Source organism: Mus musculus, chromosome 13, assembly GCF_000001635.26.
Source record: "Mus musculus strain C57BL/6J chromosome 13, GRCm38.p6 C57BL/6J".
Classification (NCBI taxonomy): Eukaryota; Metazoa; Chordata; class Mammalia; order Rodentia; family Muridae; genus Mus; species Mus musculus.
Window position 1 is genome coordinate 66,976,745 of NC_000079.6, and position 22,910 is coordinate 66,999,654.

A 22,910-nucleotide genomic window follows, 5' to 3' on the forward strand; every position below is an offset into this window, starting at 1 on the left:
GACAGTACTATGCCTACCTCACGGACACACAGTGCAAGCGTGTAGGGACACAGTGCTGGGTGTTTGGGTGAGTATTTGTGATTGTAGGGGTTTTGAAGCCATTTGAGCCCCTAAGTTTCTTTGAATAGTTTTTGTTAAGAGTCTTCAATGTAATTCCCCATGAAGGAAGTTGATCAAGGTAAGAAACTATTTCTGATAGAACTCAGAGACCTTGCTTTATAAAATAAATTAGATCCAGTATGGATCTGTTGAATTTCTCTGAACATATTTGAGTTTGGGACATCTGCCCTGGGTTAAGCAACACTTTGTGTTATTTTGACCTTAGAAGGCCCCCCAAAAAACCAGCTTACTGCATATTCAATATAATTTTATAATAATAAAATAATTTTATTGCTTCAAGAATTAACGCAGACACATGGTTACAAATTGTGGGTACAAGTGCTATTTCCTAATATACTGTTTACTGTTTCACATTCCTAGTTTCCCCTCCAAATCCCCTTATGGGTGAGTCTCTTTTCTGTGTGTCATGTAGGTCACTCTGCTGCTTAAATACCAACCATCTATCATTATATTTCTTCACATCTAGAGTTCAAGAGGGGTCTGAGTAAACCTGTATAGGAAGTTAATTCCTTGATGTAGCCTAGGTTCAAGACTTAATCTAGGTTCTAATTTGAGTGGATAGGATAGGATAAATGACTACAGGCAGAGTTAGAAATCACTGCACACATTGGTAAAACTTCTAAGCAAAATACAAAAGAAACTCATGTAAAGATGATCCAGAGGTGAACGGCCGGGACCCTGCCTTCCCTGTAGCACTCTCCCGTGGGCCTGCGTATAAACAGGCACCCGTTGGGAAGATTCAGAAAGCTTCTCTATGATTTTACAGAAGGAAGGACGCCAGGCTTTAGCCAGAAGTGGAGGAAGACGTGTCTACATCCCATACAACTGACCTTTAATCTTTTGGAAGGTAGGAAAGGTAGAGCAAAGGTCAAACAGGGCCACCCACCTCAGGTTTCCTTTCCGTAATTTCACAGTTTTCTCCTGAAGGAGATACTTTGTTTTGTTTTATATAAACATTAACTCTGAATTACTGAACTACTAATTACAGACTTGCTAAGTCATCTCCCTCAGTTGAAACATAGGTCTAAGTTTTGTTTTGTTTCTCACCTGTATGTAGTGTGCGCATGCAGGTGGAGGCCCAACGGTGAGTCAGTTGTCTTCCTCAGTCCCTTCCTACTGTATTCATCGAGGTACCCTCCGTTGAATCCAGAGCTTAGTAGTTGAGAGAGACTGATTGGTCAGGTTGTATCTGAGTCCCTCTTGTATCGGCACGCCACCTTGTTCTGAGCACTTACTGGCTTGGGAACCTGAGCTCCTGTCACCAGGCTTTCACTGCAAGTACTTTGCCCTCTGAACCACCTCCCCGTGCCTGGATCTGAGGCTTTTCAGAAGACGTTCTCATAAATGTGTTGACATTCTTCCCAGTTCATAGCCTCAGACTGTTCAAGAACAGATGCAGGCATAAAATGGGAAGAGTAAGCTGTCGAGAATAGATAACTACTAGTCGTGTGAGGTCTCCTCCTGACTGGGACCCTGATCAGTGGTTGCTGTCTTGCTGACTGACCACACTGTCTAAGCCCTTTGCTGAGCCTCTCCTCCGGGGCCCACCATGCCTTTACTACAGCCCTTGGTACCCTTTCTACTCTCTTTACACCATCATCCTCTCCTCTCTCAGTTCCCAGCTTGCCACTCTCCCTTCTCAGCATAAGAAAACCTCTCTCACATCTCAAGAACTCTCGAATTAGCTTCTAAGTGATTTTAGTAGCTGATTTTCTTTTCCTCAGATTGCATCTCGCCTTAAACCCTAAAGGTATAGATCCCGATGTGGATTCAGGACCTTTCCCCTTTCCCCTTGGGGTTCCTGAGCTCAGGAAGCCCTAGAGCACAATCATAGCTTTCTCTCTCAACCTCAATGAAACTCTCACTTCCTCCAAAATAAGGTCTTGATTCTTTCCAGCCAGAACTAGAAGACCGCTCCCAAACCCTAGGATCACTGTCTGGCTTCCTGAGTGACCGTGATGAGTTAAATTAGAAAATACTCACCAAGTTTCCAATCTTGAGTGTGGTTCTGATTATCCTCCGCAGATCCTCTCCTGTAGGAATCATCTAGAGGAACAGGAACAGGTTTGTTTCCTGCTGATTAATGAGCTAAAAGACAAGACACGTTTGAAAGTCAAAGCCAAAGTATATTCAAAAGGACAATTTTATTAGATTTTAAGAGAAAAAAACACGAGGACAGACCAGCTATAACTCTAAGCAGCCTCCCAGAGAAAGAAAATGCTGTGTAAGTTAAGCCAAAGTGGAGGTCAACCACATGACACAATAGGGTTTAGAAATAGTATGAGGAATTGTTTTGGAATTTTCCAGAAAAAAAACAAACACAAACCCCTAAACCTACTAGGTTCTAACTAGAATCTCAGAGGGACGGGAAAGTTACATGGAAAGGTCAGTAGACTCAACAGAATTTTACAGTGGCTGGTAGAGACTGCTAGAAATAGAGACTCTGGAGGGGAAAGGCCATATTTCACTAAAGGAATTATTCCACTTATCTCTTTAGCACAGCTAATAGTAGTTTCACCTTTCTAAGGTGCAGTCCCTTGCCCAGGTGATTGGAATAAAACTGTTTTGGGTAGTTTGGAATGCTATGTCTCAAGCCAGGCCAGATAGATAAATATAAATAGAGATTTTTTTTTCCTCTTTGGCATAAGAAAGGTCCCTTAATTGGCCTTTACTGATGCAGGTGGCCCACATGGTTGTGGTGTTGATGTGGTTATAATCTAGAGATGGTTCTGATGGCAGAATAAAAGCCCCTTACATGCTGCTCAGGGTTAGACTTGTACACTTAGTTCTAGAAATAACTCCAAATACCATCTAGCTCCATTAGCAGAGGGATTCTGCATCCCTGCCCATGCATTAACATACATTTTCCGCCCAGTGGACCTAGTTACAGAATGGAAGACCTGTGACTGAGGAGGCTAGCATCTCCAGTGTCTGCCCCATGGCAGAGGCCTCGGGCAATTCCAATATTTGTCTTTTATCTTTGCTTCTTCAAAATGAGGGTGGCAGCAGACATCAAAGGTTCAGAAGAGAGGCACTGGCTGAGATCCATCAGGCTGTATTGTCAGCTACCTCTTTCAGTCTGGGAAAGAGTCCCCATATTTACATTTGAACTGAATAAGGAGAAATGTTCACCCCAGGGCATCTGGAGGTAGATGGGAAGGTAGGGGGTATCTCAGTGAACAGGCTTTGAGTTGGTGAGGAAAGCTATGCTAACCTTTCAGAAGGTTGTTATTGCATAGGAATCTGTCCCTTGAGTTGAAGACTGGGTGGTGCTTGAATGAGTTCCTGTGATTATTAGAACATTCTCACCTTTCCCACCATCTCCTCTGATCACCACACCTGGACTGCAGTGGTAGGCATCCTGTGTTCATCCCTCTTGTTCTTACTACAGTTTGGCTCAGCCTCCAGAGCGATCTTATTAATATGTAAACCTTATGTTGTACCTTCCCTTACACTAAAAGCCAAGCCCTTAGGTAGTCTTGAAGATTGCTCTGACTCTATTACCAATTCTTTTTGTTCCTTTCACTTCTAGCCCTTGTTCTTGCTTTGCCCATGCCAGGTCTCCTTCCTATCTCACACCCAGAAGATCCCACAGCTGGTCCTGTCTGGATTTACTCTGTTACTCCCACCTGACAAGAATAAAACCACTAGCACAATTTTGAGCCAAATTTGAAGGAAACTTGATTTTTACTAGGGTGCATCCAAGAGCTGACCAGAGATTACCTCTTCAGTCTAGTTAAAGAAAGCAGTCCCGAGTCCATTTCTTGGGCTCCCTTTAAGGAGTAAAGTCACAAGTCGTTGCTGCAAAGGACATTTACAGAAGAGAAATGGTGGAGCAATAAAGACTGAACACCGTGTAGTTGATTTATGATTAGAAAAAGTGATTGGAGAAGGTTAGGGAGGGTCAGGGTGTTCTCATCAACAAGTCAAGGTCATAGGTTGGAGCAAATCGGACTCCAGGAAACAGACTTAAAAACAGCAACTCAGCTCTTACGGTAAATGAAAACTTCTTTATTTAACAATACAGCCTAAGGCTGGGCAGTGGTGGCACACGCCTTTAATCCCAGCACTTGGGAGGCAGGGGCAGGTGGATTTCTGAGTTCGAGGCCAGCCTGGTCTACAGAGTGAGTTCCAGGACAGCCAGGGCTACACAGAGAAACCCTGTCTCAAAAGACAAAACAAAGCAAAACAAACAAACAAACAGAAAAACAAACCAATACAGCCTAGTGGCTCCTGTCTTCAAAATGGAGTCAGGAATGTTCCTTATTCCCTGCTTGACTTATGTGTCCCTTTCAAATCTTTAGGGAACTGCCTTTAGTGGTATTATGGAGTAGCAATGATTCTAAATTTTTTTTTTTTATGTAACAGGTGATAAAGTTAGTAGCACATTGGAGGGCAAAGAACCCACTTATGATAAGTAGTAAAAATAATATGAGAAGGTCAGTGAAGTGGGAGAGCCATCTTAGGCCTGTCAAATTTTGTTTGACAGCTTTTATTTCTTCTTGATCATCAATTTAGTTGTCAATAGTAGGAGAGAAATCAGAGATATTAAAACAGCACATTTCAGTAAAATGCTGACAACCAATATTATGTTTAAGTAATAGGTAATCTATAGTAGCTCTTACTTTGTAGAACAGTTATTGTCAGATCTTCCATTTCTTGATTAATTTCAGTTAACTTTTTTTACTATAGTAGTTTTTTTTTTTAATTAGACAAGCTATGCCTAATTAGAAACCTCTCTTTGCAGTCCAACAACAAGCCCTGAGATTGGTATCAAAGGCTGAGTTGCAGCCACTATAGTGGGATCCAATAGATAAAAGGAATCATTGCAGTTATCAGGAAGAGCTCTTATAATTCTACCCAGTTATAAGAGTTTCAGAGTACAAAGGTGTAACAAGCCCTAGCCTATATACCTTGTGCCCTGTACTCTGCAGGGAGTGCAGAACAAGTACTGGTTTTTTGTTTGTTTGTTTTTAAATTCCATCCTATGTGCTGTGGTTTACCAAATGGAGAGTCTGTTAAAAACTGAAATTACAGTAAGAAAGAACATTAGTGCAATCAAAACACAGACAGTGAAGGCAAATACCTTATCAACAGTAACATTGGCCACAGCTTTTAAAACATTAGTGGGGGTGTGTTCCATTTTGTTCCCCATTATACTCATATAATTTTCATATGAAAACCCTATTCTGTACAGATTTTCTTTTTAAAAGCCCAGGAACAAGGAATATCCTCTAACACAAAAGGAGTGTCTTCATTGGCTTTTAGTGTTAGATAGAGCCAAAGATTATACCCCATAGTATAAATTACAGACAGGGTTACTCTGGGTATGTTAAGTTCAGTTAAAGTAATTAATGAATCTTCCCTTTCCATTCTTATTTTAGCAATCTGTAATTTCTAATATCAGAACCTTTTAAAGAATATTGGATTATGTTGAAGCCTGTATTATGTAGAGATGGGTCAGTTAAATTATTTTATTGTAAGTATTCTCCATCTGTACCTAAAGACTGTTTGCCCCCCCCCCCCTTTTTTTGTCTAAACTATGGGCCCTGGTGGATAAAAACAATATTTTGCATAGGAAGACAATATAGGAGTGTTTCTTATAATAGGGGTGCCTTTATTTCCCCTGTTAAGATACATTTAGGTTCTGTTTACGTTCAAAATTAAACAATAAAACTGTTAGCCATAGGAAAATCATGGTGGGAATCCCAACATCAAGAACACAGTGTTTAAAGTTATGTTGACAGTCAAAAGTTCGAAAGCTTGACTTTTTTATTAGATATTTTCCTTATTTACATTTCAAATGTTATCCCCTTTCCTAGTCTCCCCTCTGAAAATCCCCTATCCCCTCCATCCCTCCTTCTGCTCCCCAACCCACCCACTCCTGCCTCCTCCTAGCACTGGCATTCCCCTATACTGGGGCATAGAGCCTTCACAGGACCAAGGGCCTCTCCTCCCATTGAAGACGGACTAGGCCATCCTCTGCTACATATGCAGTTAGAGACACGAGTCCCATCATGTGTTTTCTTTGATTGGTGGTTTAGTCCAAGGGAGCTCTGGGAGTACTGGTTAGTTCATATTGTTGTTCCTCCTATGGGGCTGCAAAACAGAAAGTTTGACTTTTAATGAATGGTCTTTTTTATTCCCTTTTCACCTCTGGGGGTTGGGTTCTTCTTCTATGGATTCATCAGGTGCCTTCTTTAGGTGCAACTAATGAACCCAGACAAGAGTAGCAAACAATCTCAACAGCAGTCAGCATCCAACGAATCATCTAATGTAAGCCCTCCCCACCTAGTTTCAAGCTGGTCAGTTTTGAAGCAGTGGATTAGTATAGTGTCTCCAGGCTGGAATGGGTCATCAGGTAGAGACCACCCAACTGGTTGAGCAGCCTGGACCTGAGGGAAAAATCTTATCCAAGGTTAACTGCAATCTTTTTAAGGACTCAGAGATTGGAGCGGGACAGTCCAGCATGTACTCAGGAGATCATGGGAGGTGGTTGTCCCATGTTTCATGTTGGGTGAACTTTTTTTGTAAGTGGGTATATCGGACCCTGAGAAGGGTGTGAGGCCAGAGTTACCACCATTCTCATGGGTATATTTAGTTAAAATCTCCTTTAAAGTTCTGTCCATCCTCTGCCTTTCCTGAGCTCTGAGGATGACACAACAAAGTTTGCAATTTACGTTAAGAACATTAGAGAACAACTGAATTCATTTGGCTGTTGACAGACCTCAGAGATATGGGGAAGCCAAATCTCAGAATCATTTTCTTAATAATTTTTAGTTACCACTTGGCCTGTTTCCTCTTAGGATGGAACAGCCTCTATCCAGCCCATGATGGTATCAACAAAGACCTGCAGATTTTTGTAGCCATTCAGTTCTGGCTTGACTCGGTGAAGTCTAGTTCCCCAAATTCACCTGGTATAGTACCCTGACTCCATTATCCTGGGAGAAGCATGCCCTTCTCTGCATATACCTGGGCATATACCTGGGCATATACCTGGGCATATACCTGGGCATATACCTGGGCATATACCTGGGCATATACCTGGGCATGCTCAAGCAGCTTCAGAAATGCTCTGAAAGAGTTTCTGTCAGTGTCCAGACATGAGGGGTGAGTCCTGAGGTCTGTTTAGGTGACAACTGCATAGAGCAGTGCAGAGCAGGAGCCACCATCCTGAGCTCCAGTCAGAAGATGGTGTGAACTCTCTGGGTCATACTCAGGACATCTCCAGGATAGCAGACAGTTACAGGACCACTTAGGGTTTGGGTTGCCCCAGAGCAACATCTTTAGGCACTTGATCTGCATGTTGTTACCTTGAGTTTGCGACTCTTTTTCTTTTTGCTGCCCTCATGAGTTCATTTGGGAGTCACACGGCTTCTAGCAACCGGACAATTTCATGATTTTTTTGTTTGGTTGTTGTTTTGTGTGTGTGTGTGTGTGTTTTGGGATTTTTTGTTTGTTTGTTTGTTTGTTTTGTTTTGTTTTTCAAGACAGGTTTTTTTTTTTTCTGGCTGTCCTGGAACTCTGTAGACCAGGCTGGCCTCAAACTCAGAAATCCGCCTGCTTCTGCCTCCCAAGTGCTGGGATTAAAGGCATATGCCACCACTGCCCAGCTCATGTTTGTTTTTAATAGTCTTTTTCTCTGAATTGTAAGCTCCTCTGTTTACATATCTGTCCATGAACATGAGCCATGGCAAAAGCATATCAGCTGTCTGTGTACATATTCACCATTTCCTCCTTCAGCCCATCTTAAAGCCTGTGTCAAAGCAGTTATTTCTGCTCACTGGGTGAGTGTGCTCCTGGGCAGTGCTTGCATTCAGTGACCCCCTTCTGGCCTGTGATCGCCACTGTCCCGACATACCTGGCTCCTTCTTGATGATCTAATAGAGACTCACATCTCTGGTGGTAAAAGGAATGTCTTTCAGGTCCACCAGTTGACTGATGACTCAACAGTTAATAATATTGGTTGGTTTTCCAGAGGACCTGGGTTTTACTCCTTTTTTTTTCCCCCCCATTACTTTGTTTATTTACTTTACATCCCAATTGAAGCTCCTGCTCCTCTCAGTGCCCTCTTCATAGACCCTCATTCCCCTTATTGCCCCTCCCTCTCAGCTTCGAGAAGGGGAAATCCCTCCTGGTTACAAACCCATCTGGCACCTCAGGTCACTGCAAGACTAGGTACAGCCTCTCCCACTGAGGCCAGACAAGACAGCCCTGTTAGGGGAACAGGATCCACAGACAGGCAGCAGAGTCAGGGTAAGCTCCTGCTCCAGTTGTTAGGGGACCTGCATGAAGACCAAGCTGCACAACTGCTACATATGTGCAATAAGGGGTGGGGGTGGGGCTGTCTAGAGCCCTTGTATGCATTTTGGTTGGTGGTTCAGTCTCTGGGAGCTCCCAAGTGTCCAGGTTAGTTTCACCCATGAGACAACTCATGACCTCCCGTCTCAGGGGATCTGATGCCTTCTTCTGGTCTCCACAGGCACAGACATACATGTAGGCAAAACACTTGTGCATATAAAATTAAAATAAAGTAAAAATGAAGCAGAGTAGAAAACCAACAAAGTAAGTGTCAATAGACAAATTATAATTTAGTTAAAGATCATAAATGCTCTTGTTTTCTAGAATTGAGAAACACTCTGTAAAATAGGACAAGTGTTCCAATAAACTGAGGAGTTTCTTTTCATGGAAATTAAAGGGTGGGAGAAAGCAGAAACAAAAAATTAGAAAGATAAGTTATCTCTTTAAGATAAAGACAAGGAAACAGAATCACAGGCAGATAATTACCTGTTGATACCAGGTTACTGCAGCTTATATTTATATAGTGTTAGGTTGGAAGAACTTCCTTATACCTATGAAATTGGCCGACTTGGCACATTTTGCATTTTGTAATCTCTAATCCCATTTTCTTAAATCAAATGAATATCTACCTTGGTTTCTACTTGTTGAAATGGAACTTCTTCAGCATGAGTGAATGACTCCATTCTGACTTTTAGCCTGCTCTCCTGGGATCTGAGGCAACAGCTTAGTTGAAAACAGTGGCCTCCTATAGTTTTCATTTCATCACAGCTGCAATTATTTTATGAAGCTTGTGTTTAAATGGTGTGTGTGTGTGTGTGTGTGTGTGTGTCTGTGTGTATATGAATATGAATTCACAATGGTTTGTTGCCAGCATTAGTCATCTACTTGTAGATATTAGTTACTTTTCTCACTGCTCTGACCAAATAAATGGCAAAACAACTCAAAGGAGAAAGGGTTTCTTCTGGTTCATACTTTGAGGGTGCAGTCTACCATAGTAGAGAAGGCAGGTTTGTCAAGCACTGTTTGTCAAGGCTGTGGCAGCAAAGAGGACATGAAGTGGAGCTAGCCATAAACCTCAAGGCTTGTTTCCCAGAGATCCACTGCCTCCATTGAGACCCCTCCTAACAGTTTTATAGCCTCCTAAACAGCACTACCAACTGTAGACTAACTATTAATATGTAAATACAAGCTTGTTGAGGAGGACATTTTGTTCTTAAACTGTAACACCATGCTTTTTGAAAAGGGACTCAAATCTGAGTGAACAAACAGAACTCTCATATGCTCAGGATGTTCTGTATGCCTTACTCGAAGATAGTCACACTTGTGTCCCAGCAAAAGAAGGGAGAGGAGGCAGTCTCCAGCCCACAACAACAAGCTCTATAGCAGCAGCTGAACTCTGACCAGAAAACAGATAGTGTACAAGCCATGCGTGAACGCAACCTCATTGTTTAGAAAGTCCCAGTCAAAGGGTGACTCTGACCAGCAACAAAATCGACTGCGTTCTAGGATTAGTTCATGGTCTAGGTTTCAAGGCTGGATTTCTGTCTTCTGTAAGAATTTATGAGTTTAAATGATGCTTAGTAATGCATCATGGGCTTTTGGGGGGAGGGGCTGTTAAAGAGCAGTGTTCTTTAATTTCAGATAGCAGCCATTTAACTTTGTTTGGGTGCATACCGAAGGAAAAAGACTCCCAAGCTCTTTTTCAAGAAGACTTTAGAACCAGCCATGTATTTGATGATGGCTGTGACTTTTGTGCCTTGCCAGTGGACAGAGGGACCAAGCTAATCATTCACCAATACTTGACTGTCTAGATTCTGTTCCAAAACATAGATCCTTTAAATTAATTGAACATCTTTATTCTCCTGCTATCTTTCTAGCTAACTATATAACCCTAACCTCATCCATTCTTACCTCCAACCTCTGAGCCTTAATAAAGGTCTGATACTTTTTGTTAATATTTTAATTTAAAGGGAAATCATGAGTTATATGCATATGTTGTTAACATTTTTTTTGTTCTTAGCAAAATTGCTGAAGATATAGGGAGGATAATGGGCTTATATTGGTAGTAAAACAAAGGATATTTAATCTGAAACTCTTGAAAAACTAGGAGAGAATGTGGTTGATACAGTATTGACAGACTGCATTAGATGACTCTAACACTACCTGTATATGCCAAGAGCTATATGAAAACAGTAGAAGAAAGGTAGAGGAGGCAGTCTCTGGTCACAGCAACCAGCACTGAGTCAACTACACTCTAACCAGAAAACTGAACCATCTCTCAAAGACAGTGGGTTCTCTGTGCTTCAAAGGGTTCCTAATTTGACATATGGGTCCACTCTCCAGTAATGCTGAGTGTTTCTAAACATTTAAAAAAAAAAAAGAGTGAGTTACAATTTTAGAGAAAAGAAGAGGGGGAAAATATTTCCAATGTAGGTGTAGTAGGGAGAAGTGATTTTTGTAGGGTGCCCACTACCCGTGTTTGGAGCAGAATTCTTGACCATTTATGGCTCAGCCATTGAATGTTTCTGACTATGGGCATGCTCTAATAAGGTGAACTAACATTGAACTTCTTGCTCTTTTCTACTTAGGGTCATTGGTTTCCTGGAAGCTATTGTTTGCATAAAATTTGGACAAGATCTCTTTTCTAAGACCCAGATACTCTATGTGATGCTTTGGCTTCTTTGTGTGGTAAGTGTTACTCTTGTACTCCAGAGTGTTAGCTGAGCACCCTAGTTGTTTCTAAGGGAAATAGAGATACAAAAGTAAACTTCTCTTGTGCTCCAAGTTTTCCTTAGAAGTTCATAGACATTTTTTAAGTTGGACACTAATCTAAAAGTTTAGGAATAAAACAGCCTTACAGTATCTGCAATGTGTCACTGTAGCCATTTCCAAAGATGCCCTCAGTAGATGCACCACCTATCTGTTTATTAGCTTCTGAGAATGTGTCTACATGAGGTGAACTTGGGGACTTTGAAGAAGCAACAAGGACACTTTCCATGCCCTCTCTTTCATCCTATTACTGTAGCTTTTATAGTATAACATTCATGTCACTATACCTGGGTATAGACAAATTGGCATCACAGAGTGGTTTGGGAGGGAGTCAGACCACAGGTGTTCTGCTCATAGGCCACACTTATACCCCAGGGAAATGCACACTGTGCAGAAAGAAGCCCAGAGTAACAGCAGCCCACAGCTCCATCCTTTCATTTTTCTGTCCTTTACTCCCCTTTTAAACTGAAATGTGGGAGTGGTGATTAACTTAATTGTATTCAGGTCTTCTGCAGAGGCCATAGGTGGTGTGAGTTCATGAGTACAGTGGTCTTATCCTGTCCAGAAGCCACAGTTTAAGCCAGTCTTGCCTGCCTTAGAGTTTATAGTTTTACAACATCTGTGCACTCATCCCAAGTAGCTGTCGTGGCCATCAAGTCTTTTTTGTTCTGTAGCATTGCCTTTTGACTCTAGTTCGCGCTCCCTTCCAGGAGAAAGCAGCTCTTCTGTTCTGTAGACTCTCTCATCATCTCACCAGCTTGATCCTGTTCTGTAATTAAACATCTGTTTTTGACTTTCTGTAAGGTCAATGTCCTTTGGGGGGTTGTGGGGAGGTTGTAGGTTAGAAGTCCTGAATTCACCAGAGCACCTTGCATCTTGCTCTGCCTTCCTTGATCTTGAGCAGTAATAGGGAGTAGCTCCAATTTAAAGTACAGAGGTAATTAATTAGCTAATTAATTAAATAACAAAATTAATTGTATTTTCCTATTCTGGTAAAATTAGAAAAAAGAGTAGGTGTGGGGGCCAAGATGGTGAAGTGTGACATTTTGCTGCTGGTTTTGAATTGTTCTCTGGCATGGTCACTTCAGATCTGGACTGGAATGTGACCTGCCTACAATGAGTAAAGGGCTTCTTACCTAATCTGCTATAGGAGAGCCATGGGGACACAGAGAAGATAAGCCCTCTCTTGTGAGAGAGGAAACAACTTACCACAAGACATCATGGGCCAGCCAGTCAGCTTGTCATACCTGGCTCTTCTAATCCTCTCCTCATGTAACAGAATTGATTTTGTTTGTATCTGCCTCTACAGTGTTGTACTTTGTGAGTATGAAGAAGCTTATTCTTTTTTTTTTTTTTTTTTTTTGCCTCCCACTGTCATGAGTACAGAACACCTGGTACACAGGAATCTCAGCAAGTATGTAAAGAATGAGTTGGAGAGGCAAAGACTAGAGGTATCAGGCCAAGGGATCAACTTGTATAGACATGGGACTGTAAAGAGTGCCCACTGCTGGGCTGGCGAGATGGCTCAGTGGTTAAGAGTGCCGTCTGCTCTTCCAAAGGTCCTGAGTTCAAATCCCAGCAACCACATGGTGGCTCACAACCATCCGTAACGAAATCTGATGCCCTCTTCTGGAGTGTCTGAAGACAGCTACAGTGTACTTACATATGATAAATAAATAAATCTTAAATTAAAAAAAAAAAAGAGTGCCCACTGCCTCAGGATAATAGCCAATTTTGGGGAATGAGAGCAAACTAGGAACACTGAAGAGGATAGGAGTTGCCTATATAGGAAGAGCTATGCACACTTGTAGTTGCTTCTTCCAGGATTTGTAAATAATACAATAATGTAGTCTGGTTTTGTCTGAGAGAAATACTCTGCAGGATAGGGTCTGGAGGGAGAGTGTGCTGCTGAGTTCTAGTCTACAAGTGACGGGGAAGTGAAGCAGAGGCATGGAGTACAAGAATAGAGGTAGTTAGGTTTGTTAGTTGTTCAGGAGATAACTACGTAGAACACTATTGTCCAGAAGAGGCTTGAAGGCACCTCTGGGGTTTCTCGATTGTGCTAACAATAGGCCGGGCACATGAGAGCAGCTTGTGACAAGAGGAGGTAAGCAGTTCTGAGTTGAGGTTGAATTTACAGATGAAGATATCCTGCCCCATTACATGCCTCGCTGGAATTCTTATCTGCTTAGTAGCGTTGGATAAGTCTTACTCAGGGGCACCTGACCCAAACTGTCACTGTGTGGGATCAGGAGATGTCAAGAAATTATACGGAGAATTAGAAGACACTCCATAGGAACTTGAGATTCTGGCCAAGGATGGGATTTCATGGAGCAGTTAAATATAAGAAGCCAAGTCTAGCTTACATGGCATCCATATGATGATGGTGAGACTGAAGACAGGCATGAGAGACATGGAGAGGACTCAAGCTTGACAAAATGGCCCTGAGCTGGTTAGCTTCCATTACTGTAACAAATGCCTGAGGTCACTTCAAAAGAGAAAGGTTTATTTTGGCTCACAGCTTTGGAGGCTTCAATCTATAATCATTTGACCCCATGGTATTAGCACATTAAGAAGAAAGCATGCTTGCCTCTTGGCCTGATGTAAAAGAATGGGCTCATCAAGGATTACTTTTTGTATTCTCAAAAAAAAAAAAAAAAAAAAAAAAACCATTCAAACTTAACATTAAAAAAAAAAAAAAAGGAATGGGCTCCGACTTGTTCCTCTCTGTCAGCAACATTTGCTGAGTAGCCTCTGAAATCTGTGTTCTCTGCAGATCCCTAAGGAAGGGAGTCTCCGTGCTCTCATCGCTAACCCCCTTCTTTACCAAGGAGATTGCAATAGAGGCATGGTAACAGAAAAACAGAAAACCCAATCTGTATGCACATTAGCAGATCTCTACACGATGGAGTTTTAAAAGATGGGAACTAGGGACTTAGAGCCTTTAAGACTAGTCCTCTAGTGACCTGAGACCTTCTTCCGCTGGACTCAGTGTTGAAGGGTCCTACCACCTTGCAGTTGCAACAAGCTACGACTCAGGTTAAAATGAACCTCTAAGGGACATTCAAGACTCAAAGCATAGCAATTGCTATGCATATTTTATAATCAAAAAGAATGGAAACCGGATCTCAACACCTTTCATACCACGACCTTTATTAAAGAGCAAGATTGATCTCCCACTCACAAGTGAGATGGCCATTATTCAATAAGAGAGCAGTAAGTTACACCACAGTACTCAAGAGACACAAAGCCCCTAATTATTCCCTTTGCTTGACAAGGCACCATGCACAGAACTTGAGATTAGCGTGGAAGCAAGCATCTCATGTGCTAGCTAATAAAGTCGCCAAATAATCATCTTAGATTTTAATGTTCATTACCTTACTATGAAAGCTAATCTGGATTCTACATGCTCACTACTGCAATAGCCATGAGCATAGACTGCCTGGCTTTCATTCCAGAGTTCTCTATTCTCCCTCTCTTGTCCCCCTTCAAACAAAATCTGTGAAATTGCTATTTTAAATCCAGACCTTGACATTTTAAGTGTATACTTGCCTAGATTTCCACGGGTATGATTGCAAACCCATAAATTACAAGCTTTTGTCTCTTGAACCAAGTAGAAAATGGGCCTCTTGTACCTAGGTGAAGTAGTAGATTTGGCAACCATAGCAGACTCTTTGTGTAATGATCATAATTATAAGCACCAATCCTTTGCCACCAGCTTGTGTTTGCCTGGTCCCTCTGCACAGCCAGCTCTGCCCTTTTTCCTGTTGGAGGGAACCCCAGCTGCACAAGCACAAGATCAAGAGATAAGAAAAGGAAAGAGCTTGCACGCCTGCCCTCTGGTGGTCAAAATCTGCAGTGGCAGACTAGCGGAGGCATTACCTTCTGCCTCCAGGCTCATTCTGTAGCCAGTGCTTTGGGAAGAAGAGGTGCCTAGCTTCCCTCTCCCAGTGTGAAGCATAGGACATCCTGTTGTGCTCTTGAAAAATCCCTAGCACATACAGAGTATCACACGGTACATATTCCTTCCATGAAAAATGGCAAATTTGTATATGTGAGAAAATTGGACAAATATTAGAATATGCTAGAGGTTAGAAATCATTTATATGTTGTTACTTGTATCTATAATATAATCATTCATTGCATAGTTTTTTTTGATGTGAGGGAATGTGAACTTCTTTTTAAAACGCCACATTTAAAACGTCATATAGGGATTTTCTTGTTTGCCATATGAATTAGGTTTCATGTTCTCCTGTCACTGTGCCTCTGTCACAGCCTCCTTGGTAGAGAAGCAGGGAACCAACTGGAGCACTGAGATACCCTTCTTTGGGGATTTTAGGAGGACACTAATTTCAGAGACACTTAGCAGATGTTACCAACATGAAAGAATGGGCCAGATCTTAGGATCATGCCATAGGAGTGGAGGTGCACAATTCTTCTACTCTCACTTGTCTGTGCCTCGCCCTCCAGAATGCATCTGTTCAGCGTGAGCATGGCTGGAGTCTGCTATTCCTACGATGCTTTCGTTTCCCCTCGGTGGACCAAGGAGCTTCATGGAAGGATGGAGATAGATGTAAAGACAAAAACTTTGTACCTGGTTAAATTTTAAAACTAGGACTCAGCCTATCAAGAAACCTGTGTCTTGTCTCTGCTTCCTCCTCAATGCCACCTGTGTCCCTGGAAAGCTTTCACTTCTCTGAGTTCTATCCCTCTTCTTTTAATGTGGGAGGTGACTTAAGAGTCTCTGAAGTCGCCTTTTAAATCTAAAGCTATGATCTCAGAAAGAATTAAAATTATTCTCTCAGGACGAGAGGGCCCCACTATGATTTCACACCTGTCCCCATTGTTAGGGTGAGGTGCTGGGTAATGACCATTGACCATAGGCAATAAATAGTGTGAAAGAAACCAGATCTTAGGGATGGCTTGGTCCAGGTGTTCTGGACTGTGGGCCGTTTTGCTTAGTTGCTTTAGTTTACCTCTCTTTCTGGTGCCTCCTTGCCCTCCTCATGCCCCCATTGCTCCTGATCTTCTTGTTCCCTCTATTCTTTGCCACTTAGTCTGGCCAGTCAGACACTTTTCCTAACCTTAAGTTTTTTGACACATTGTGAAATTTTGTATTCTCAATAGCCATGAAAGATGGGTTCCACCTTCTCCCTCTTTGGGATATACAAATACACTAGGCATCAAGTCCTACAGTGGCTTTGTGCTTGCACATACAAAGTGTATGCATGTTCTCCTATGGCATTTAAATCATATGTAGATAAAACACAAATACTTTGTAACTTGTTTCCAGGGAATGATGATGCAAATTGAAAATTCTTCATGTTTGATACCAATACTTTTTTTTTCTTCCTCAAAAAATTTTGATTCCTTTTGTTGATTCTGAGGATGGGAAGGCTCTGCATGAAGAGGGTCAACTGCTTGGACATTTGTCCTTATACCAGATTCTCCCTTAAGGTGTGTACAGGTGTGGTGAACAATCCAGGTGAAGACTCCTGGCCTCTCATCCCACTCAGGCTGTTGTAAAATACTTTCAGTCTCTTTGTTTTCCTGTCTACAAAAGGAAGGCTACAAGGATCAAGGTGCGGTAGCCTGCACCAAAAAGGCAAGGCCAGTAAAAGTGGCATTGTCCCTCTTGCTCTCTGTCCCTAAGGAGGCACTCCCAGGCATTGCTATAATATAGACACTACATGAGAATTTTCTATCCAGTAGTTCTCTTCCTTAAGCTGAGTCTCTACTCCTTAGAGATGCATATGGGGTAAGAGCCGTATGTCTGCTGTTGCATAACACTTCTTAAAAATGGAGTATATATGACCTGCCCAGCACCAGTCCACCAAACCCATTCCTGACTGTCCCATCTCTACCACATCCAAACATTTTGAACCCTTGCGCTGAAGACAGATGGCAGAAAAGTGCTGAACTGTCTTCTGGTTTCTCACAGAAACCCAGTTCCTGGGAAGTAGAGTATGTGTGTGTGCTGTCATTAATAAAAGGGCTTTGTGTCTTTCTGTCTTACAGGCCTTCACCACGTTCCTGTGTCTGTACGGCATGGTTTGGTATGCAGAGCACTATGGTCACCGGGAAAAGGTAGAGGAAGAAACAGAGGTGGTACTCACTTGAGAGACCTGGCAGGGAGCAAACACACACACACACACACACACACACACACACACACACACACACACACACACACAGGGAAATAAATAGCATAGCAGCCTCAGGGAGTGCTGTTAGTCATGCCATATAGAAACTTAACATGTCAGAATGTGCCTCGGTTTCACAGCTGTGCTTGCTTATGACTGTCCTGGTCAATATTATTCTACTCCTTTTGCAAGGAGTTTAAATCTTAGTCATTTAAATAAAAATTTAAAAAGTAATTAAAACGAATGTAGAATTCAGAAAGCACTAAACCCAATCTCGAGGTTGTCTTGTATTCTGGCTCTTTTGTCTTTTTAACCTATTAAGTGTCCTAGCCCAGGCTCTCCAGCTGCACTGTGTTAAAGTATGGTGTATGTACCCGATGAGCAGCTTGGTCTTCATGTGGGTCCTGAAGAGCTATCCCAAAAGCTGTCGTCTGTCGATGTAATACGTTCTTCTAGCTGGCCTGCCTTGTCTGGCCTCAGTGGGAGAGGATGAGCCTAGCCTCCAACAGAATTGACGTACCAGGGTTGGAAAGGATACCTAGGGGAACCTTCACCCACTCAGAGGAGAATGGGAGGGAGAATGGAGGAAAAGGATTGTGGGGAAGGTTATCAGGAAGGGCGGCAGTAGGTGAGATATAAAGTGAATACATAAAAATTAAAGTAAATAAACATTGATATTAAAGAAATAGAGAATGGTGTAACTGGGTTTCAACACTAGGGCAGTCCCGGGGATTAGCATGTATATATTGGTATTTGTTCGTATATCATCCTCTATAGGCATTTATTGGTTTTTTCTTTTTCTTCATCTTCTTCTTTTTTTTTTTTTTTTTTTTTTTTTGCATCAAGACCTCTCACTGCTTATAAGTGTTAGCCACTCTACCAGCCTTTTTGATTTGTGTTCTGGGGATTGAATTTACGTGTCAGGCATTCACAGAAAGTACTTTACTGACTCTCCCAGCCCTGTCTTTGTTTAAATAAAGATAATGGCTTCATCGCTTATTCAAAATTTTGATCTTGGATATCTGTGTAGGTGTGTACTCAGGACCAAACAATGCTAAACTCCAGCCTTAGAGCTCATGCTATCTGGAAGGTTAATTTTGTATGGTCTGGCAGAAGATCTTAGGTTTTCTAGCTGAGAAATACAGAGTAAGTCTCTATCACACTCACTCTAGGTTCACTGTTGTTGTTATTGTTGTTGTTGTTGTTATTATTCTGCTATTCCTCGAAAAATTGACCTAAATTACCCACTAAACCTTTGTCTTTCTCTAGACCTATTCAGAGTGTGAAGATGGCACTTACAGTCCAGAGATCTCCTGGCATCATGGGAAAGGCTCCAAAGGTAACAGCTGTCTTGTTCATTGTGTAAAACTTTATTGAGTCCTCTCCATCCTCAGGCCTACTGTGGAGATTTGGGGTCAGTATTCGTCTTCTGAGCATTGGTGAATATATTGAAGTGTCTCAAACTGCTCATCAAATCTCACCTGTCACTTCACACAGTGTTCACAGAATAGAGGCAAAAGTATGCTCTGTGAGATAAGACGATGCTGGCCTCTGCTTTCCTCGGGCAGAGAAGTAATGAGGTCTTCTTGACTCTAGGCTTTCAGAGTGAGTGAAATTCTTAGAGAGAGCTGTGTGCCCAAAGGGAAAGATTTTCAAAAGAATCTGATGAATTTTATTCCAGATGCAGAACAGTGTGAGCAGGCCCCCAACTGGCCTCTCTCTGGGAAGCACTTTGTAATAGTCTAGGGCCACTGGGTTTTTGAAATTTATAAATATATGTACCATTGACAGTGAAGAGACCAGTAAACTTAAGGTCTTGTGAAAATCATGACTTGGGGAATCAAACTGGGTCTGAGAGACTGAACTCACTGTGGTCAGTGGTTAAGGAAGGCCTGTCAGTTCCTTTACAACCTGTGCTTCGAGATAACCCTGGGGAGCTGGTGTTGTGAATTCTGCTTGCTTTCCAAGCACCCTGCAGTCTGCTGACCTGTGTGGCCAAAGGGGTTCACTAGACTGACCTTCTCTGGGCCCATCCAGTTACATAATCAGCCCTGGGCATTCCTCGTTCTCCAATAGAAAGAATTTATGTGTGCAAGTGATGCAGCATATGAAGTGTGTGTGCGTGTGAGAGAGAGAGAGAGAGAGAGAGAGAGAGAGAGAGAGAGAGAGAGAGAGAGAGAGAGAGGAGAAACTTTTCAGAACCTTTGGGACTGTGACAAATACTTCGAATGAAGACAAAATGCTTCTGGGCCTTTGGGGAGTGGCGTTAAGTGGCTGTCTTTGGTAAATATTTCACCCAGAACTGAACCAGAACACTGAAGAAGAGAGGGTTTAGGCTTAGCCACTCCCTTAGGGGCTGGCCACATCCTCATATCAGAGGAAACAGTAGCCCTAGTGTTACAATGTCACCTCAGGGCTGTCACTCAGAGCATCAGGTACCTTGCCTGTAAAGATCTTGATGTCTCTGCTAATAGTTTTAAAGTTATAAAGTCAAGAATCTTTTCCAACTGAGACCTTACAAAGCCTGTCTAACCGTTCAGTGTATACAGACTTGGGGAATCTATACTGTAGCTGTAAGCATAAGATGGATACCTACCAGTGTGGCTGAACTTTTATTAATGTTTATGCTTTCATTTGAACTCACTTCTGGTCCTCATGACTGTGTCCCAGACTAAAAATTACTTAGAACTCCAGTTTTATGGGACAGTTACCTGGTACACACAAGGCATAGACAAGACTGTCAGATTCCCCTGGCCTTAATTTATTAATGGGGCCACTAGAGGGACATCAAGTAAGAATTGGATTTTAGCTGAGAAGCATGGCAGATCCCAGGAGTCAGCCACAAAGCCCAGAGGCCCCTGGTGATAATGTGTTGGCTTTCTTTGGGCAGGTTCTGAAGACAGCCCACCGAAGCATTCAAGCAACCACGAAAGCCATTCTTCCAGAAGAAGGAACCGGCATTCTAAGTCCAAAGTCACTAATGGAGTTGGAAAGAAATGAAGGAAGCTAGTTAATGTCAGATGTTCCAGAGTGCCTAGACCCGAGAGGAAAACAGCATATTTGGACCTTCCTATGCAGAGATCATAATGTACGGAAAGAACCGAGGGAGCTTAGGGGATCGTGACTTGAGAGTGTAAGTCTTGTCTCCCATAGACCTGGACACACACTAGGCTGACCATGGCTCGGGGTCCTTTGCCAACTGGAAGAGTCTCTAAACTTCAGCGTATGGCCTGCATTCTCTGGTAGCAATACAGTGTGCTGGAAGGACAGGATAGCTGTTTATTCCCAGCTGCCAGCAGTGGCTCTCTGCTGGTGTGTCTTGTGGATGTTGTATAAATGTCTTCATTCAGATGTTGACTTAACTAACTGGCTAATGAACTGGTCGCTTGGTTTTATTTTTATGAGTCTGCCTGTCCATTTGATTGATTGTTTAAGTTCAGAGAGTCTGCTTTTACTTCATGTTTTTGAGTTAAATAGCTTCAAAGCTTCCAGAATCCACTGCTGAAATTGGGGGAGGGTTCCTTCTAGAGAAACAAAGGGTGGAAGGAGCTTTGGTGTCCCAGCTAAGCATACTCAGTCCCCAGCCACATGGCAGATGACCCCAGCCGGAGTGAAGAGGCTGGCTGCTGGCACTGGAGCCTCGGCTTCAGATTAGAACTGTTTTGTTCCCTTCCAGACACTGTCCAGACTGAGTGCACAAGAACGACCTTGCGAGCGGATCTGGGACAGTGGGGCTCCCTGCCAGGGTCCTTTTCCATGTGCTTGGTTTTTCCTCTGTGATGTTTTGCCTACTCTGTCTTTCTGGCTCATGTGAGGTGCTAGTGGGTATTAATTAACTTTCATCTGTGCCATGTTCTACTAAAACATTCTCCCTGTCTACCCTGGATCCTTGTTTTAAATATATCAGTTCACATTAAACAGCTCATCAATGATCTGTCTTTGTTAGAATGATGTTTCTTTGTATCTTATTAGTCTTTTAACTACTTGGAGGCAAGTTCATATTTTGCAGTTGACCTTAGGATAATATGTATGTATGTGTGTTCTATATGGTAAAGAAAGAAAAAAGAAAAAATATATTTTAAAGGGGCTTACACATATATGTCCTATCTGAACCTTCCAGAGTGATCCACAGGGAATGGAAGTGTATGCAGGGGCATTGTCTGTCACTATGGTCTTACTTACTAGGTTGGATTTTCTTTCTCAGACAAGTGGGCTGTAAAACAAACTTGCTACAAACAATCCTGCTGCTCACTCACCAAAGCACGATGATTTCTGTTTCTTTGCCTCCTTAAAGGGAGTCTTTGAACTATAAAAGTTATGTTTTATTTTGCTTTCTCTCTCTCTTTCTGTCCCTCCCTCCCTCCCTCCCTCCCTCCCTCCCTCCCTCCCTCCCTCCCTTCCTTCCTTTCTTTTTTGAAAAAGAATTCCCAGATGAGAGATTTAAATCAATCATGAAGAAAAACTCGACTCACCGTTATTGCTCTGGGTGAACACTTGAGTTAAGAGCCACCCACAGACTTGCTTTCTCAGCCAGCCACACATGTCCACTGGTCCACCCCAAGAGGCTATGGCAGGCCACAGCTCTAAACTTTGCCATAGTGTTCCATGAGCCTGTTTAAAGGGGAACAAAGAGGTACCTATCATTCCTCATCCCTCATTTTGCAGTTCTGGAATTGAACTTGGGGCCTCTTGTGTACTAGACACGGGCTCTGCTACTGAGATTTGGCTCTCTCCTCACATTCCATCAAACAAAACAGGCTTTTTTGGGGGGGTTTTCAAGACAGGGTTTCTCTGTATAGCCCTGGCTGTCCTGGAACTCACTTTGTAGACCAGGCTTGCCTTGAACTCAGAAATCCACCTGCCTCTGCCTCCCGAGTGCTGGGATTAAAGGCATGCGCCACCACGCCCGGCCAAAACAGGCTTTTATGAATATATTTATAACTTTTAAACATTGCTTTGCTTTGCAGATAGAAGAGTGTTTTATTTCTGTGCAATTTTGATAAGCCTAAAATTTTGTATTGCTCATATAGGTTGTATGAGGGTTTCCAAGTTTGTTTTCCAGGACAGTTCAGGGACTGGCACTGTGGGACTCATCTAGCGGGTAGGCCAACCCCTCTGAAGAGGCACATGCCCAACTTCTATAATTAGACAGAAAGTGCCTGTGGAGTGTGCAAGAATCAAAGCATACAAAGCATTATTTCTCTATGGCTTTGTAGGAAACAGCTAGGAAAGTCCTTAGATACTTTCCATGTGCATTGAATTCAAACTTTCATTTTCACTTTGAGAAAGTGTTTTAGCTACGGCAATGAGGAAACCAACACTGTGCATAACTGTGCCGTTTTCCCCCACACCATACCACTGGTCCTAGTCTAAGTTTCTGCCGACGTCTGGAAATTGACCCTAGGTTGATTGAAAGTAGAGCGTATGTTCCAGAGGTATCTGTTAGTGAGTGGTGACTATAAGTCATCTCATGACCCTCTTGAAAGATTGCTGGCTTTAAAGATACCACAGTTCATGGTGTAAAGCAGGAGGAGATTTTGAGTGTCTTTCTTGTCAAATCCTCTCCCTTTTGTTATC

At 42.4% G+C, this 22,910-nt stretch overlaps 1 protein-coding gene and 1 long non-coding RNA gene across 2 annotated transcripts in view; one reads left to right on the plus strand and one right to left on the minus strand.

The window, feature by feature from the left end:
- Ptdss1 (phosphatidylserine synthase 1) overlaps positions 1-21,657 on the plus strand; it is a 65,572-nt gene extending 43,915 nt beyond the window's left edge. Inside the window, exons 9-13 of the mRNA NM_008959.3 lie at positions 2-67; positions 11,010-11,109; positions 17,209-17,277; positions 18,603-18,672; positions 20,224-21,657. Coding sequence (NP_032985.2) covers positions 2-67; positions 11,010-11,109; positions 17,209-17,277; positions 18,603-18,672; positions 20,224-20,333 — 415 coding nt within the window. The 3' untranslated portion in view covers positions 20,334-21,657. The remainder of the gene's footprint in view (position 1; positions 68-11,009; positions 11,110-17,208; positions 17,278-18,602; positions 18,673-20,223) is intronic.
- Positions 20,074-22,910, minus strand: part of 4933433G19Rik (RIKEN cDNA 4933433G19 gene) — a 35,588-nt gene continuing 32,751 nt past the window's right edge. Inside the window, exons 8-9 of the long non-coding RNA NR_045851.1 lie at positions 21,806-21,944; positions 20,074-20,310 (exon numbers count right to left, since the gene is read on the minus strand). This is a non-coding gene — a long non-coding RNA (RIKEN cDNA 4933433G19 gene). The remainder of the gene's footprint in view (positions 20,311-21,805; positions 21,945-22,910) is intronic.